We start from the raw sequence: 14,964 nt of genomic DNA on the forward strand, positions 1-14,964 counted from the left end.
CTTCTTCCCTCCCCCCCCCCCCCCCCCCCCAAAAAAAAAAAAAAAACCCCACAACAAATATATGTATGAAGGCCAGAACACAGTGAAACTAAGATATTTTTTTTCCCATCGTGCATTTAATATTAATTTTTCTGAACTAAAATAAAAGTGAAATTTTAGAAAATACTAGAAAAGCTTTTCTGAAGATTCTTATGTTTGAATAGTTAGCCTGTAGGCTGTTGGCTTAACCTGTTGTAGGAGGGTTTTGAATGCTGTTGGTGTGCTACACTGTGACACTTTCTTTGTTCTTTTTACCGATGTATCTGTTCAGAGTATTGGGGCTTTTTTTTTTTTTTCTTTTTAGTCTGTTAAGCAGAAAATATAGGCATACTGATCTAAGCCAAAAGTTCGCAGACTGAAGAGAAGCGTTTACCAGAATATCATGCAAGTGTCAGGTTATGACACCGGCTTCCAGTTCATGCAGCACGTCAGCTTTTTAGGGAGTGAGGAGCAGAAATATGTCCTGGCTCTTACAAGAGTCTGCACATAGATGAGAGGTACTGCTGTCAAGCAGTAGCTGTGAACTGCTTTGAAGCTTGCAGGAATAGCTGACCCCAGGTCCGGGATGTGTGGTTAGAGGTATGTGTGCAGTGAAGGGATGGGGAAGCAGGAGGTGGCATGGGGGTGGGTCTTGATTAAGGTAATAGAAGGTATGAAGGCTCTGTTGCAAAAAGCACAGAAGAGGGGTGGGACTGCCATCCCAATTTGGAGATTGGTCTATTTGTAAGTTTTGGAAACAGGAGCTGCTACTTCTGAAAGTTGTATTGCCTTCTGCTGTGTGATGTTCAAGAAAACGGAGTTCGGAAACTCCCAGCCTAAATGATTGCTTCGGGTTGGATTACAGCCAGTCATATTTTGACAATTTGAATGTTGACCACATAATGTTTTTAATTTTTGTAGATGGGCCGTTTCCTCTGTTATGACACGGCAGAACCAGATTCCAACAGAAGATGGTTCCAGAGTTACATTGGCTCTAATACCTTTATGGGACATGTGTAATCATACTAATGGATTGGTAAGGATTTCTTCAGTGTTGCTGAAAGGCTTTAGGGCTTAAGTATTAAGCCTTTCAACTGCCATAGAACAGTTTAATAACACTTTTCATTATGCTTCTTAACATAGGGGTTTTATCTTCCCAAGTGACTCTAAAAAAACTAATATCTGAAAGAAAGTTTTGTCAGTTTCTTAAACATCTTATGATAGCTTTTTCAGGGGGAACTTTCTTCATCTTCAGGGAGAACTTTCTTCACCTGGAGAAAACTTCAGAAGTGATTGGATGCTTGCATATCTCCTATACATATAATGCACCTTTAAAAGTTTTCAGTTACATGATACCTTTTTTCCAGCCAAGTCTGAATATTTTTCTGATATGGAGTTTCATTTCTGACAGGCTGAAAAAGATTCACAGGACTGGATAGATGTGTTCTGAGAATAGCAAAGCAGACAATGACGGAGGTTGCCTCTTGTAGCTACCACAAGGGAAAGTGGTTAGAAATTTGCAACTAAGAAATACTGCCTGCTCTCCTAACCATGCCCAAAGAGCCTTGTTATGGAGACAGAAACAACAAGAACAAAGCCTGGTTCAACAAAAACAGTACATCTGTTACTACATCAAAGGAACAAAATGCAAAAATACTACTTTAGGGCATATTAAACATTTAAAAGGCGACATATGTGTATAGAAAGTCAGACCTGCTGACATTTTGGCTTACATGAGCTAATTCAGAGGATGAGGTCTTGATTTCATTAACAGGCTAGTTAATGTTGAAGTGAGGAAATGGAAATCTGTAAGAGGATGGTTTATCAACGTTGTTTAGCCATTCTCAGGTACACTTCAGAATTCATACTCCAAGTGTGTTTCCAGTAGATAGTATTACTTACCGTAGACAGTGGATATGACCATACTATTCAAGCAATCTGGTTCTTTTGTGGGAGAGTGGACCTGAGTGTTAGGAGAGCAGCATGTGTTAGTATTGTTGGTATAAGAAAAGCCTGATTTAAAAGAACAAATTTTAAAGCAGGTTGGTTTTCACTTGACATTTAGCTAATTTATTGTTACTGTGACTGTACCAAATACAGCATGGTAGGCTAGGCTACAAAGTTGCAAGTGTTTGGAGGTTTTTATGTATTTCTTTTTCCTTATTAAAAGGTGATTACTTGTTGCTCTTTAACACTGATTCTTGTCTTTTGCTATTTGTTATGCAATCTCATAATTTTGATTTAGCAATAAAGCTTGTAAGAGAGTCTCCGGTAATAAGAAAATTGGTTAAAAATCAGAAACATATATTTTTGTAATAGAAGTCTTAGCTGCAAGCATAAGTACTTCCTGTACCCTCTTCCTGCTGGGCATCTCTTTCGGATGCTTTTGCAGAGACTTGTCTGTATTCATTAAGACAACTCTTAATGAATACCTTCAAAGTTGTGATTAGAGGAAAGAGGAAGAGAATTAAGGTTCTAGGAGGGAAAAACTTAAGTAGTCTATATTAAAAGAGCAGTAGTTGTTTTAATCATTCAAGCTTCTATTTAAATTGATAAAGTAATTTTTATTTTTATTATGCTGTTTAACAATGGGTTTGATATGGAGCCAGCCTCTGGAGCTAAACCTGCTAATGCAGTAGTATATCAGGGTTGAAAGCATTTTTTTATGCTGAAGTGTATCCTAAAGGGGTGGGGGGTGCGCTTATATATTTTGTATGTATATACAGACTTCGCTCATTTGTTTCATATTCTACAGAAAATAGATCAAATGGTTATAGATTTAGCAAGGATAAACAACTGTAATATTGATGATGGGCTAAGAAAAGCTACTAAGCCTATTTTTGTCATGTGCTAGTTTCCTTGTACTGTTAGAAATAGGGGGGGAAAACTGCTAAGGTAACTGTAAGCTGCTAAGATAACTGTAAGCTGTCTGTGTGGCAGTTTATATTACTGCAAAGTGAGATGAGGGTGGGTTCTTCTCGAATCATCGCACATCCCTTTAAAATACATCAAGGGAATTGTTCTTCACTGCAGGAAAGTAAGAAACAAAAGATGGCGTTGTATGCACCCCTCTAGCCTGTTCCAAACATAGTGGTGAAATACTTCTGGAGTCAATCAGCTACTATGTATTGCTGTTCTTGTTTTATTCCACAAGACCCCTTTCCATGAGCTAGATAATAAAATGCTCGTTGGGTTTTAACTGAAGCTAGGTCCATCCAGCTTTTTCTTGCTTCTGACACTATTAATTAGATCAACCTGCCTCTAAGAACTATATCAAAATGGTTGTCTTCATGCATTTCTCATTGTTATTCTTTAGTAGGATTGTATTTTGACAGTCAGAGGTTGATTACCAGTTCTGGCAGAGCTTTGAATAAGCTACGTTCTGCCTGTTGGGCTGGGTCCATCCTTAATCACTGACCAAGCAGACTATTGCATGCTTTATACACAACTTGAAATTCATGTATCAGTCTGCTTCAGAAATAAAACTGAAGGGATGCAATTTGTCAGCTATCATGTGGGAAGAGAAGTAAACACCCTGTTAATTCTCTTACGTGACTGCTATTAAAAGAAAGAGGAAATAAGAGTCTAGTGCTCCATTATGCTTTATAGAAGAGCCTTTCAGAAGCGCTGCTGGTTTGTGTGTTGGTATTTAAAAAAAAAAAAAAAAACACCACCAAAGGCAAGAATAAAAAATAATCCAAAAAATGAGCAGTACTCTAGTGAAGCATGCTTAAACTGACAGAATCCTCCTCTTAATGTACTGGAATTTCCCCAGACCTTGAAAGCCTCCTGTTCCACAGGCATTTCAAGAGACTACAATGGACTTTTCATGTTTGGAAGTATTTCACTGAGTTCATACGCTAAGAAAATTTCAGGACAGGTCAAGTGCTTGTCAAGAGTTCCCTTTTTTTGAATAGAAAGTTACAGTTTTTCAGAAGATGACTGTATTTGAACTTGGAAGGTACATTTATCATAGCGCAGGTAAATCCTCTAACACTTGTAACCTGCAATTCAGGGTTAGGTAACCTTCTAAATGAGAGATCTTAATTAAAAATTGTTCAGTCTAGCATAGTAAATGTACAGGAATTTCTGTGTTCAACTACTACAGCCTGTGTTTTGCAGCAGGCCGTACTGCAGGACTCTCATGTTCTTTTCAGATCTCAACGTACCACAAACACATTAATAGACCCAAGGTGGTGGCATCCACATGCAGAGCAGTTCTGCAAGCCTCCACAGGGCCAGGCTGCCGTGTTGGATTTGCTGGATTGGAGACAGGTTCCCCATGCTCACTTTGAAAGCACTGTTTTGGCTGACAAATGCACGCTTGATGGTGCAAGCAGCGCACAACTGTTAACATAGAAACCATCAACCAAGTCTTCAAAATAATCCATGGAATTCTGTCTTTGGACAAACTGCATCCAAGATGGGAATCAGGGTATACTGCAACTCACATGTCAGCTTACAAAACAGTATGTTTTAATTTACAAGGGATGAGAGAGAGTCTTCAGCTTCTTCTAGGTTTTTCCCCAGGCCCAGAGCTTATTATTCCCTAAGCTAGCTCTGTCAGTACTGAATTCAGAATACCTACCATAAAAGTTGCTTCCTGATTGTTCAGCAGCTTATGTTCTATCCTATGGCTGCCTCTGTGCCGGCATCTTTGGTAATACTATTCAAGAACAAGCTGTTTGTCATTTTATGAAAGTATTACAATTTTTGATAGCTTTACTTGTTAGTGTGACCCCTTTACAGTTTTGTAATTTTTTTGGAGAAGTACAGGTTGGTTAGAAGAGTTTATCCTCCTCCATTGCCTGCTACCATCAAAAAAATCCTTTTAGCATTTTAAGAGTGTTACCTAACTTTTAGATAAAGGGATTATTTGCAAGCAAATTATAATTCTCTGAAGATTGTATCCCCTAAAGATCCACAGTTCTATAATCCTTTTTCATTGAGAGATCAAATATGTTGGCAGCTGAAGGATAAAGCACAGCATATAGAGCTGTCAGTGCCTTGCTCCGTTGGGTCTCATGGGAGTGACTGAAAGCTCCAGAACTTTTTAACAAGCTGCTGGCTTTAGCACGGGACTGTCTGTGGTCTATGGAGGGTACTTTCCTCAGAGCCTCCTGTTCACTTCAGGTAAGTTATTTCCTCCATTAGATTTCTTTAATGCAGAGGTATTTTTGAAACGGGACTGCTCAGAAATCATAAAACTATCACTACCAGCTATATTATATTGTATAGAGAGAAATGTATGCAATTGCTATTGTTAATACCTATTTCCCATAGGACAATGTTTGTCAATGGCAGGAGAGAGAAATATAAAATGCTAAAGGTGCTTTTGTTACTCTTCCCTTGGATAGATCACCACAGGCTACAATTTAGAAGATGACCGGTGTGAATGTGTAGCGCTTCAGGATTTCAAGGCTGGAGAACAGGTAATGTGAACAGTTATCTACATAATTATTCTTTAATTAAGTTTTGTGGACACCTGGCAACTCCCTACAAAATTTTAATACCAGAGTGGTATGGATTAAGCCCTGCTACATGTGAATTTTATTATGCTGAGCTGATTTTCTGTGAAAATGCTACCAAACCAAGTAAATGTGTGTTTTTCAGAATAAAATATTTTCTATCACTTGGTAGATAGCAGCTTTAGGAGAGTTTTGGCTCCTCATATTTTAGAGAAGTAGTTGAAATATTTAATCATTGGTAAATGCACTTACGCAGACATTAAGTTTGGTATTCTGGATGAGATTAATAAAAGGCCATATCCAAACGTCCAAAGATAAATGTAATTTAGATTTGGGGTGTCACTTTATCTGCAATAGCAGATTGTAGAGTCTTTCTTACCAGTGTTGTTAGTTTGTATTTTTTGTTAGTCTTCATTTAACAAGAGGTTAAAGGCAGTATGTCATTTTACCCATGTTGTTATTCCCATGCTTAGTGAAAATTAGAAAGGACCAAAAAATATACACCCTCCCTTTCACACAGGCATGCACACATGTACGCACCCCTTCATCCTGCAACAGAAAGTACCACAGGAGATCTTGCAAAGATGCATGGAATAGTCCAGAATCCAGTATTTTGTTCAGAACTGCTAAGAAACAGAAATGGGCGTTAAAACTAGTGATGCATTGAAGACAGTGGTTCCAGCAGTGTAGGAAATCTCTGCTAGGAGGGTTCCTGTGCTGTGTCAGCAGCCAGCCTAAACCCTCAAGTGTAACAGCACTCAGCTTTTCCTGCTGCTTGTGCAACTGCATTCAGCATGCCCAGAAAAAGAGTTTGTCTATGAAACATCCCAAAATATTTTGTAACTCAGTCTCTGAGTTTAGTGTATTATTTTGCGAGTCTTACACTTGATAATATTATTTTCTTTTTTATTATGTATTGTTAGCTGCTTTTTTAACAAAGACGTATACCTGAAGAATTTTTTTTAAGTGTGTCTTTCCAGTGGTATATTTATCCTCATTGCTATGCTGGGGTTTACAGTGATTGTATGTTTTTTTTGTTGCTTTTAGAATTTGTTATGGTAGTCAAATATTTGCTGTTTTTTCCAATACCGGTATGATGAGTTAAAAGGGGTCCACAGTTTTTCCAGAAGTGATCCAATTTGTAATTTTCCACAGCTGGCAATGGATGTGTCATATAGCTGTTCTGGCTGCTTTCTCCATTTTAATTATAGAGGCTTCCACTATTTCGATTTTATTAAAATAAACTACTGAAGTAGTTTCACTTTGTCTGCTATTTATCAGACTTTTTTTTTATTATTTCTGTGCAAACTTTAACTGTTAATTGACATCATTAAAGTGCTTTAATTAAATAATGCTTCAATCTTTTAATATACTCTGCAGATGTTATTTCTTACAGTTTCAGCAGGAAGAGTGTATGATCCCTGCTTTTACTACTAAAAAATGTGAGGCAGCAGCAGTCCACAGAACCTATCAAACACTGGCCTTGAATAAAACAACTTTCTCATTTTGTTTAATTGGCTTTTTTGTAAAACAGTTTTAGAGTGTGAGAGTGTATTGTGTAATCTACACATTAAATGTGACTTTTAGTTTAGTATGAGATGTATCACAGTAGTTTTCAAACTTGAGAGGGTTAGCAACTCCCTCCTCAACCACCGCCTTAACATACCCAGGCAGGTCACTTGTTCATTGTACTAACACACTCATACAACGTTTACAATAATTTAATATCACGCTGAAGCATTTAGTGCTTAACATAAATAGTTCTTATCTAAAATTGAAACCAAAGAAAGTAAATGGCATCATTACTGTAGCTGAGCCCTTAAGAGAACACTCTGTCTCTGCTAGCTGGAGAGGAGTAGAAGCTTACAGGTATCCAGAGCGTTGCTGTACCCCGAGGTTAAGAACTTCTGTAACTGTTGAAACTTTTTTTCCCTCACAATTCCGTTATCAAACAAAAGGGGAAAATATCCTCTTGATGCGGGAGAAGACAATTGCTACTCTGACCTCTTGTCCCACGTACTTCATACAGCCTAGCCCCCAGTTAAACCCTTTTTGCATCTTTTTTAATGGGAATTACAGAACCTGTATGCTTTAGATAAAGAGTTCAGAGTATAACACAAAAACAAATACCAGTTGAACACAGATCAGATCTCTCTGTATGATATACTTTGGTATATTCACACCTTAAGGTGTAACATTAAAACAAAAGCAAAGCTGATCCCTCAGCAGTGTAGACTCCTCTTTTGGGTGGGTATTGGGGGGTGGGGTGGGGGAATAACCCCAGAAACACCATTTCTGTTAATGGGCCTTCCTTGTCTCAGATTTTTTTTAGCGTTTAAAAGGCATAGGATCTTTGAAAGCTTATTTCCAGATACTGGTGTTTTATGACAGTGTGAGAAAATAAAGCATTTTTATTTTAAAGTATAGAATAAGAACCTCTTCTCTCCTTTCAAAGTGTCTCAGTTACATGGATATGTTTACATCTACCTCTAAGGTATATTGCCATACTATATACAGCATTTGAGTCGATACCAGAAAACAAAGCATGTTTCTTTATATAACCAAATATACCTTGTACTCAGAATAGTAACTCTTTCAGGAAATAACTTTCAAATTATGTCAGTTTTGTGAGCTGATCTTAAGCTTTTTTCCTGTCCCTTCACTTCTCTTTTCATCCTTCTAGATTTACATTTTTTATGGCACCCGGTCAAACGCTGAATTTGTGATCCACAGTGGTTTTTTCTTTGATAATAATTCACATGACAGAGTGAAAATAAAGCTTGGCGTGAGTAAAAGTGACAGGCTGTATGCTATGAAGGCAGAGGTCTTAGCTCGTGCTGGTATCCCAACGTAAGTAAAACACAGTGCCATGGGTTTTTTAAAACATTTCCAAAGTATATAGTGTCCAGTAGAGCATATATAAAGCTGTTTATGATAGTTTTCTTCGATGTAATATTTCTCCTGTTTGTATAGCAAATTAAAGTTACTGTAATAATATTTGCAGAAGTTCTCTGAGCTATATTATCATCTAATTTGGACCATATATAAGGAAAAAAGCCTTTGCTTTAATAACCATTTGAACAAAAACAGGGCAAGGATTAATCCGAAGCAATCTGTGGTTTTTCTTTCTTTCCTATCCCTTGCAGACATACTATGATGCTCAGTATGTGAACCACAGCGTTTTCCTTTAGTCTTTTCAGTCCAGAAGGTACTGTTAGGAGCAGCAGACGTGAAACTTTGTGTTTTCATTAATTTATTGTGAAAGCCATATAAAAATAATTGTAAATGTAGGATTATAGAGGTAATAGTTATTTTCAGATACAGATTAGGGGTTTGAACTAGGGTTACCTAATTTTTTAAAAGTTACTTTTGTAACAGTGCATTTGTGGTATACTTTATAGTCTGTTATGTTGAAATAGGTTCGAAGGTATGACAACAGAACTTGCACTTACTGTTGTTGTTTGATTGTTTCTTTTATTAGTTCGAGTGTTTTTGCCTTGCACTCCACTGAGCCTCCAATCTCTGCCCAGCTTTTGGCTTTCCTTCGAGTGTTTTGTATGAGCGAAGGTAAGATGTTCTGTAAAGAAAACCTAATCTACATCTGTTGGAGTGGTGGTGGTGGTGGTTTTCTTTTAATGCAAGAATGTGATAGACATTTATATGAAACATTAAGCTAGAAGATGGGAAAAGGTGAGGAGCTGAGGTTAAAAAGGGACCTATAAGCTAGTGAGAAACCTAATCTTTGGCCATGTTGTCTGAGGAAGTGTTTCAGTAACATAGGCCTTTTTGGAACTCCTAAAGCATGAGGCGATGCAATTTTTTATTATTTTTAATCTCCCAGGCTGTTGTGAATGAGCTAGCTTTGGAGCTTATCTTTAGTTTTTAGGTTTTAAAATGGTTCACAGAACAAGATGATGTGAGACCCAGGGGTTTACATGCTTAAAATCATAGCGTATTAGCCATCACTGCTGGAATCATTTAGGTATGGAGTTAATATTCTGTATTATAGGAGAAATATGGAAGAGGCATTTCAAAGTTGGGTATTCGCAGTATTTTGGTAATTCATAATCTAAAACAAACTTACGTATTTTCAAATTGTTTTTCTAGTCTTTCTCTTACATTAGGGTTCTTTTGGGGGGGAAAATATGTGTACAGTTAATAAGTATTCACCTAATTTGTGCATGTGAGACTTCTGATTAAATGTTTGTGATAGATACTTGCTGGTTAGATGCAGTTTTGGAGGTTATAGATGTGACAGTTTTTCATGACAGTGAGAGAATTCCCTTCCAGTTCGGGTGCTGTGCAGATTATGTGGATTTTGATACAAGTAGAATGCTGAAGTTAAGTTTTTGCATGTGCTCTGTTTGCTTTCTTTAACAAAAATACCCCTCTGCCTAACTGTATCCTGTCATCCATCTTTTAGAACTTACCAAGAAATTAGAATAGAATAGTTCAATTTGAAGGGGGATGTACAACAACCATCTAGTCCAACTGCCTGACCACTTCGGGGAGTAAATTCAAGTAAAGAAAATCTTAGGATGCTGATAAGGGGGTGAATTTTGGCTCAGAGAAAAAGATATAGCTAATGGACGTTTTAGTTGAATTTCTCTGATATGCGATTGTGCTCAGTCTTAAATACTGTATAAGAAACCTGTTTATTGAGAAACTACATGCAGGTGGTTTGTAAAGTTTGTGATATCTGCTTTGTAGGAGTGAAATTCGGTAATTAAAAGATTAATGGAATTTCTGTAATGTCAAGGAGCTGATTAAACATCTTCTGCTCTGTGTGAGGTTTGTTTGATGGATGTCTCTTCTGACCAACTGTAAAGAATTTCTGCTACTGAAAAAGATTACCGAAACAATGGAAATACTTCCATTGCTATTTGCACACTCTCTGGCCTGTTCCTTTTATCATCAAAAAGTTCACTGAACTCTTTAAAGAATGACTCCCTTTTGTTTATCAAGTATTGTACAAAACATTCTGTCTCACTGTCACAGAGTGATGCTGTGTATGAGAGGCTATGATGTATAAAGATCCTTTATTTCCAAGTGGAGCAAAAGGTCCATTTTCTGCTAACCTCAAGCCTTCCCAGTTGCCTCTTTGAGAAGAATCCTAGAAATAACTAGCATATCTGATAATTCTTATTTGAGGAGAGGGTTTTTTGTTAGCTGCTCAAAGCTATACTGTTGCAAATAAATCTTTCTGCAGTTTGTCAACTGACAAAGTGAATGATGAGATTGTTTTTTAACAGATTGGTTTTATACTTATTGCAGAAGAGCTGAAGGAACACTTGATAGGCGAGCATGCCATTGACAAAATCTTCACTCTGGGTAACTCTGAGTTTCCCATTAGCTGGGACAATGAAGTTAAACTTTGGACATTCCTAGAAGCCAGAGCATCCCTTCTTTTGAAAACCTATAAAACAACTGTGGAGGTAAAATTATTGTTATACCTAATTTAAATGTCTGAAATGTTCTGTGTTATGGTTGTAGGAAAAGAGATTTTGTCCCCCATCTTGTCTTTACAAACTTTAATCTGAATGTTAGTACATAATTCATTCTGTACTTTTAAAGCATAGAAACAGATTTGCATTATCTAAGGAAAATCAAGTCAGATTACAGAAAAGAAAATTTTGTTAATGTAATTTTGTTAATGTATTTTTTTCTTTGATTCTCCAAGTAGAGGCTACTTGCTTTTTCTGTGCAAGTAAAATGGGGAATCAGTTTCAACTTGTTGTCTATTAGTTGTATTCTCCAGACTGCAAAGAAATGTGCCGCTATAGCAAGCAGATAAGTGAAGCACCATGTTTCATGTATTTGTGAGGAGAAATTTTGGTTTCTTTATGAATTCCTGACAAATTTCACTGAGACTCCATGCAAACCGCCTCGTTCATACGTGTCCATTTGGCTCAGCCTGAAGAGCTAGCATCTCTTATTAACACATAGAGAGGAAAGTTATTTGTGTGTGTGTGTGTTGGTTATTACTAACAGACTTGTTTTTTCCTTTTCTAACAGGATGATAAGTCCTTCTTGGAGACCCATAACCTTACTTCACACGCGACAATGGCTATCAAATTGCGTTTAGGTGAAAAAGAGATCTTAGAGAAAGCAGTGAAGAGTGCAGCTGCTAGCCGAGAGTATTATACCAAACAAATGGCAGATGGAGCTCCGCTTCCTAAATATGAAGAGAGTAATATTGCCTTGTTGGAGAACACTGTGGCAGACTCTAGACTCCCTATTGTCTTGAGAAACCTAGAAGATGTGGAAGAGCAAGGGGACTTAAAGATTAGTGAAGCTATTGATGCTGAAGTCACAGAGAATGGGTTTGTAAATGGTGAAAACTCTCTATTTAATGGGACCAAATCAGAAAGTGAAAATCTAAATAAAGAGAAAAGCAACAGAGAGACTGAAGATGCCAAAGAATCTTCTTCGGAAAGTACTGATGAGGTTAAAGAATAGTCCTAAAATTTTACTTACTTGTGAAATTAAATTAGCTGAAGTTTATGAACAGTGCATTTATGTTGGTGTGTTTCTTTGTTAACATTTTTCTTTCAGCAGAGAAAAATGTTTTTGCTGCTTTATATAAAAATGAATTTTTAAGTTATTTAAGAGATTTAGCATCCCTTTTCAATTAAGATTGCCATCTTGCTTTCAGGCAAAAACTGGGGAAAGAGGTGCCTTTGGAAGATTTTGCAGCCCTTTGTTGAACCAAATGTATTTTCTTCCTGGGGAAGAATTAAGCTCTTCTATCTGCTGTGCTTTTGTTGTTCTGTCACTCTGACTACCGAAATTAAAAGCATGCTCTGCCTCCTGCCAAGAAAAGCAGAAGGCAGGACTGACTCGGTATTCAGCATGAAGGTGGGAGAGCAGTACAGCAGAAAACTGGATAAGAGGATCAGAAACTTGGGAGACTGGAGGAAAACCTGTTTAAAATCAGGTATGCCAGTCCAGAAAAAGGTAAGGTGGCAACCTTATGATTGGTAGTTTTAAATGTTGATGAGAATCCAAATTGTATACACTTAAAGTGATCTCTGAAGATTTCAGTTTACTTTGTCTTTTGTTTGCTGCATAAAAATATCTCGTCTTTCTTCTTCAGTCAGTTAGGCTGCTACAATACAACATTCACCAACTTTTAAAGGCTGACTTCCTCTTATTTCCAGGTGGTACCTTTTATTTACAAGGTTGGCAGTGCTGCTGGAGAGTTTGAAAGCAGATAGGCCAAGCCACAGCTTTAAACTGTACTGTTCAAAGTGAGGTCACTTCCCGGCTTCTTCAGGTTTTCACGACTAGCTAGAGATTTTCAAAGCTACACTTTTGACTAAACCATTATTAAAAGGAAAATGTGATTAATATTCCTGTCTGCAACTCCTTCATTTCTGTGTTGTTGGATGTAGCATTGAATGTGACATGGTTACCTGATCTTACTCAACTTTGCCTTTTGGTTAAGATATTAATTGACGCTGTTCTCTTGAAGGAAATGGCAGGCAGGCTAATGTACTTCTGGCCCAAGCCCAGACCACAGCCAGGCCTGCAGTGTGCTTTGCCATTTAGATTGTATCTCTGCACATTTCATGGGATACCTCTACACGTTAAGCAGTTCTACTGTCTCCAGTAGTTTTGGTCACCCTCACGCTATGTGTGTTAACTTCTGCGTGGAAACAGTACAATCCTAGCACAGTGCAATATCAGAACAAGGGTGGTTCCAAGGCTTGACTTCAAAATTACCTGGGTATTGGGAGGAGAGGAGGGTGGAATATTTGTATTTTGTGGGTGAATGGAGAGGAGTATGACGACTTAATTCTGTTCTCAATATTAAGGACTTTGTCTTTTACCTTTGTATCCTTAAGTTCAAGATAATGGGTAGAATGGACAAGCTTGGGCAATTGTTTAAAGCTCAATAGATATTTCAACCTGCAATCATCCAAGATCAGTTGCAGTAAAATGTCTTTTGGCATATTCATAGTTTTATTATATTTTGCTTCTTTTATACTGCAACTTGGAAAATGTGTTTTTGCATAACTCTTCAGTGCAATACACATAGTAAGTAGTGACTCTTTTCAGGTTGTCATAGCAGTTTTGGTATTCAGCTAGTATCAGTGTGGGGAAAATAGAAAAACTAGTTTTTTAAAAAGTATTTCACGAAGAATGGCACGTTGCCATTGCACCTTGGATATTGCTTCACCACTAACAAGATGCTGAACCAGTATTTTTGTAACTATATGCTGCCTTTGGTAGATTGTTATGAATTGTTGTCTTGACAGTTTAAATGTCATACAAAAGTCATTACATTTTTTTATTAGGACCAATATTCCATTTCTGTTTCTGCCACTTACATTGCACAACATTGTACTAGATACTATGACGCAATTCTGAAACTAGCCTTCCTTGAAAATTATATCTGTAATTCAGAACTTAAATGCTTTGATTCAATCTGATACACTGTATTTTGTTCCAGTATTTGCTGATCACTATGACTTAGCAAAGCCTGTGGTCACCACAGGACAGAATGTGTGGGTTTTCTTCAATAAAATATAGTTCTACCATGTCTTCCCTAGTGAGTGTATTATACAAACATAACCTCTACCTGCTACCTACTGCTGTATCTTTTGGGGTCTGTGGGGAGAGGAATAACTGTCCAGGTGTGCAGGAAAAGGTTAAAGGAGAAATAGCTGGGGGAAAAAAAAAAAAAAAAAAAAAAAGAGGGATTCTAGTAGACAGAAAGGGAAAGTGGTCTATTAAGCGCATGGTCAAATTCTTACTCTTCATCTGTTAGTGTTATTTAGAAAAATATGTTGCGCACAATAAAAACTGTGAGTAATCTAATTTTGTAATTTGCATTTTTCCTCTGTGCATGTAATAGTTTCTCAGAAGCAATAACCTAAAACTTAAGCTTTTGAAAACTGAGGTGGAAACCAAAAAAATTGGCACTGATGAGCCCTTATTACCATCTGTCATGAAAACAGACCTTTCAAAGCATTTTTAAAGTTAACTTTCTTCATAATGTTTGGTTAAGAGGCTGTTCACACTAATCCCAGGCTAAATGCCAAATCTTGCTTCTGTTTAGCTAGCTATCTGAAGCATTCCTGTAAGACATCACTTGGATTTCTCGGACTGCTCTCCAAAAACAAAACGGGCGAAAAAAACCCTCTTTTGAATTTTACATGAACCTACCTAACGATGAGTTGTTTCCCTAACAACCTGTCTCGATGCTGCAAGATGTTGTCCGTATAGCCTTGCTGATAAAGTCAAATCTACAAAATTGAGCAACTACCCCCACTCTGAAAAGATGTTTATAAAGTATATAAATGCAACCTTAGCTTAAGTGCTGTCATGAGTAATCGAGAGCTGGGAGCCTTCTGGCTGTGGAGGTAAGATGGTTTAGGATCTTGGCTGAAATAAGTTGTGTTTTAGGATCTCCGCTAAAAGAAGTATTCCTTCCTTTGGACATTGTTAAAAGGTGGTATGTATAGAAAATCTA

At 37.3% G+C, this 14,964-nt stretch overlaps 1 protein-coding gene across 4 annotated transcripts in view; it reads left to right on the forward strand.

The window, feature by feature from the left end:
• The window catches only part of SETD3 (SET domain containing 3, actin histidine methyltransferase), a 63,659-nt gene extending 49,626 nt beyond the window's left edge, over window positions 1-14,033 (forward strand). For all 4 annotated transcript variants that reach the window (XM_040600070.1, XM_040600069.1, XM_040600068.1 and 1 more), the window contains 6 exons: window positions 940-1,054; window positions 5,376-5,450; window positions 8,170-8,336; window positions 8,968-9,053; window positions 10,761-10,921; window positions 11,502-14,033. In XM_040600070.1, coding sequence (XP_040456004.1) covers window positions 940-1,054; window positions 5,376-5,450; window positions 8,170-8,336; window positions 8,968-9,053; window positions 10,761-10,921; window positions 11,502-11,945 — 1,048 coding nt within the window. In that variant the 3' untranslated portion in view covers window positions 11,946-14,033. The remainder of the gene's footprint in view (window positions 1-939; window positions 1,055-5,375; window positions 5,451-8,169; window positions 8,337-8,967; window positions 9,054-10,760; window positions 10,922-11,501) is intronic.
• The last annotated feature ends 931 nt before the right edge of the window (window positions 14,034-14,964 follow it).

The sequence above is a fragment of the Falco naumanni genome, chromosome 7, assembly GCF_017639655.2.
Source record: "Falco naumanni isolate bFalNau1 chromosome 7, bFalNau1.pat, whole genome shotgun sequence".
NCBI classification, from domain to species: domain Eukaryota; kingdom Metazoa; phylum Chordata; class Aves; order Falconiformes; family Falconidae; genus Falco; species Falco naumanni.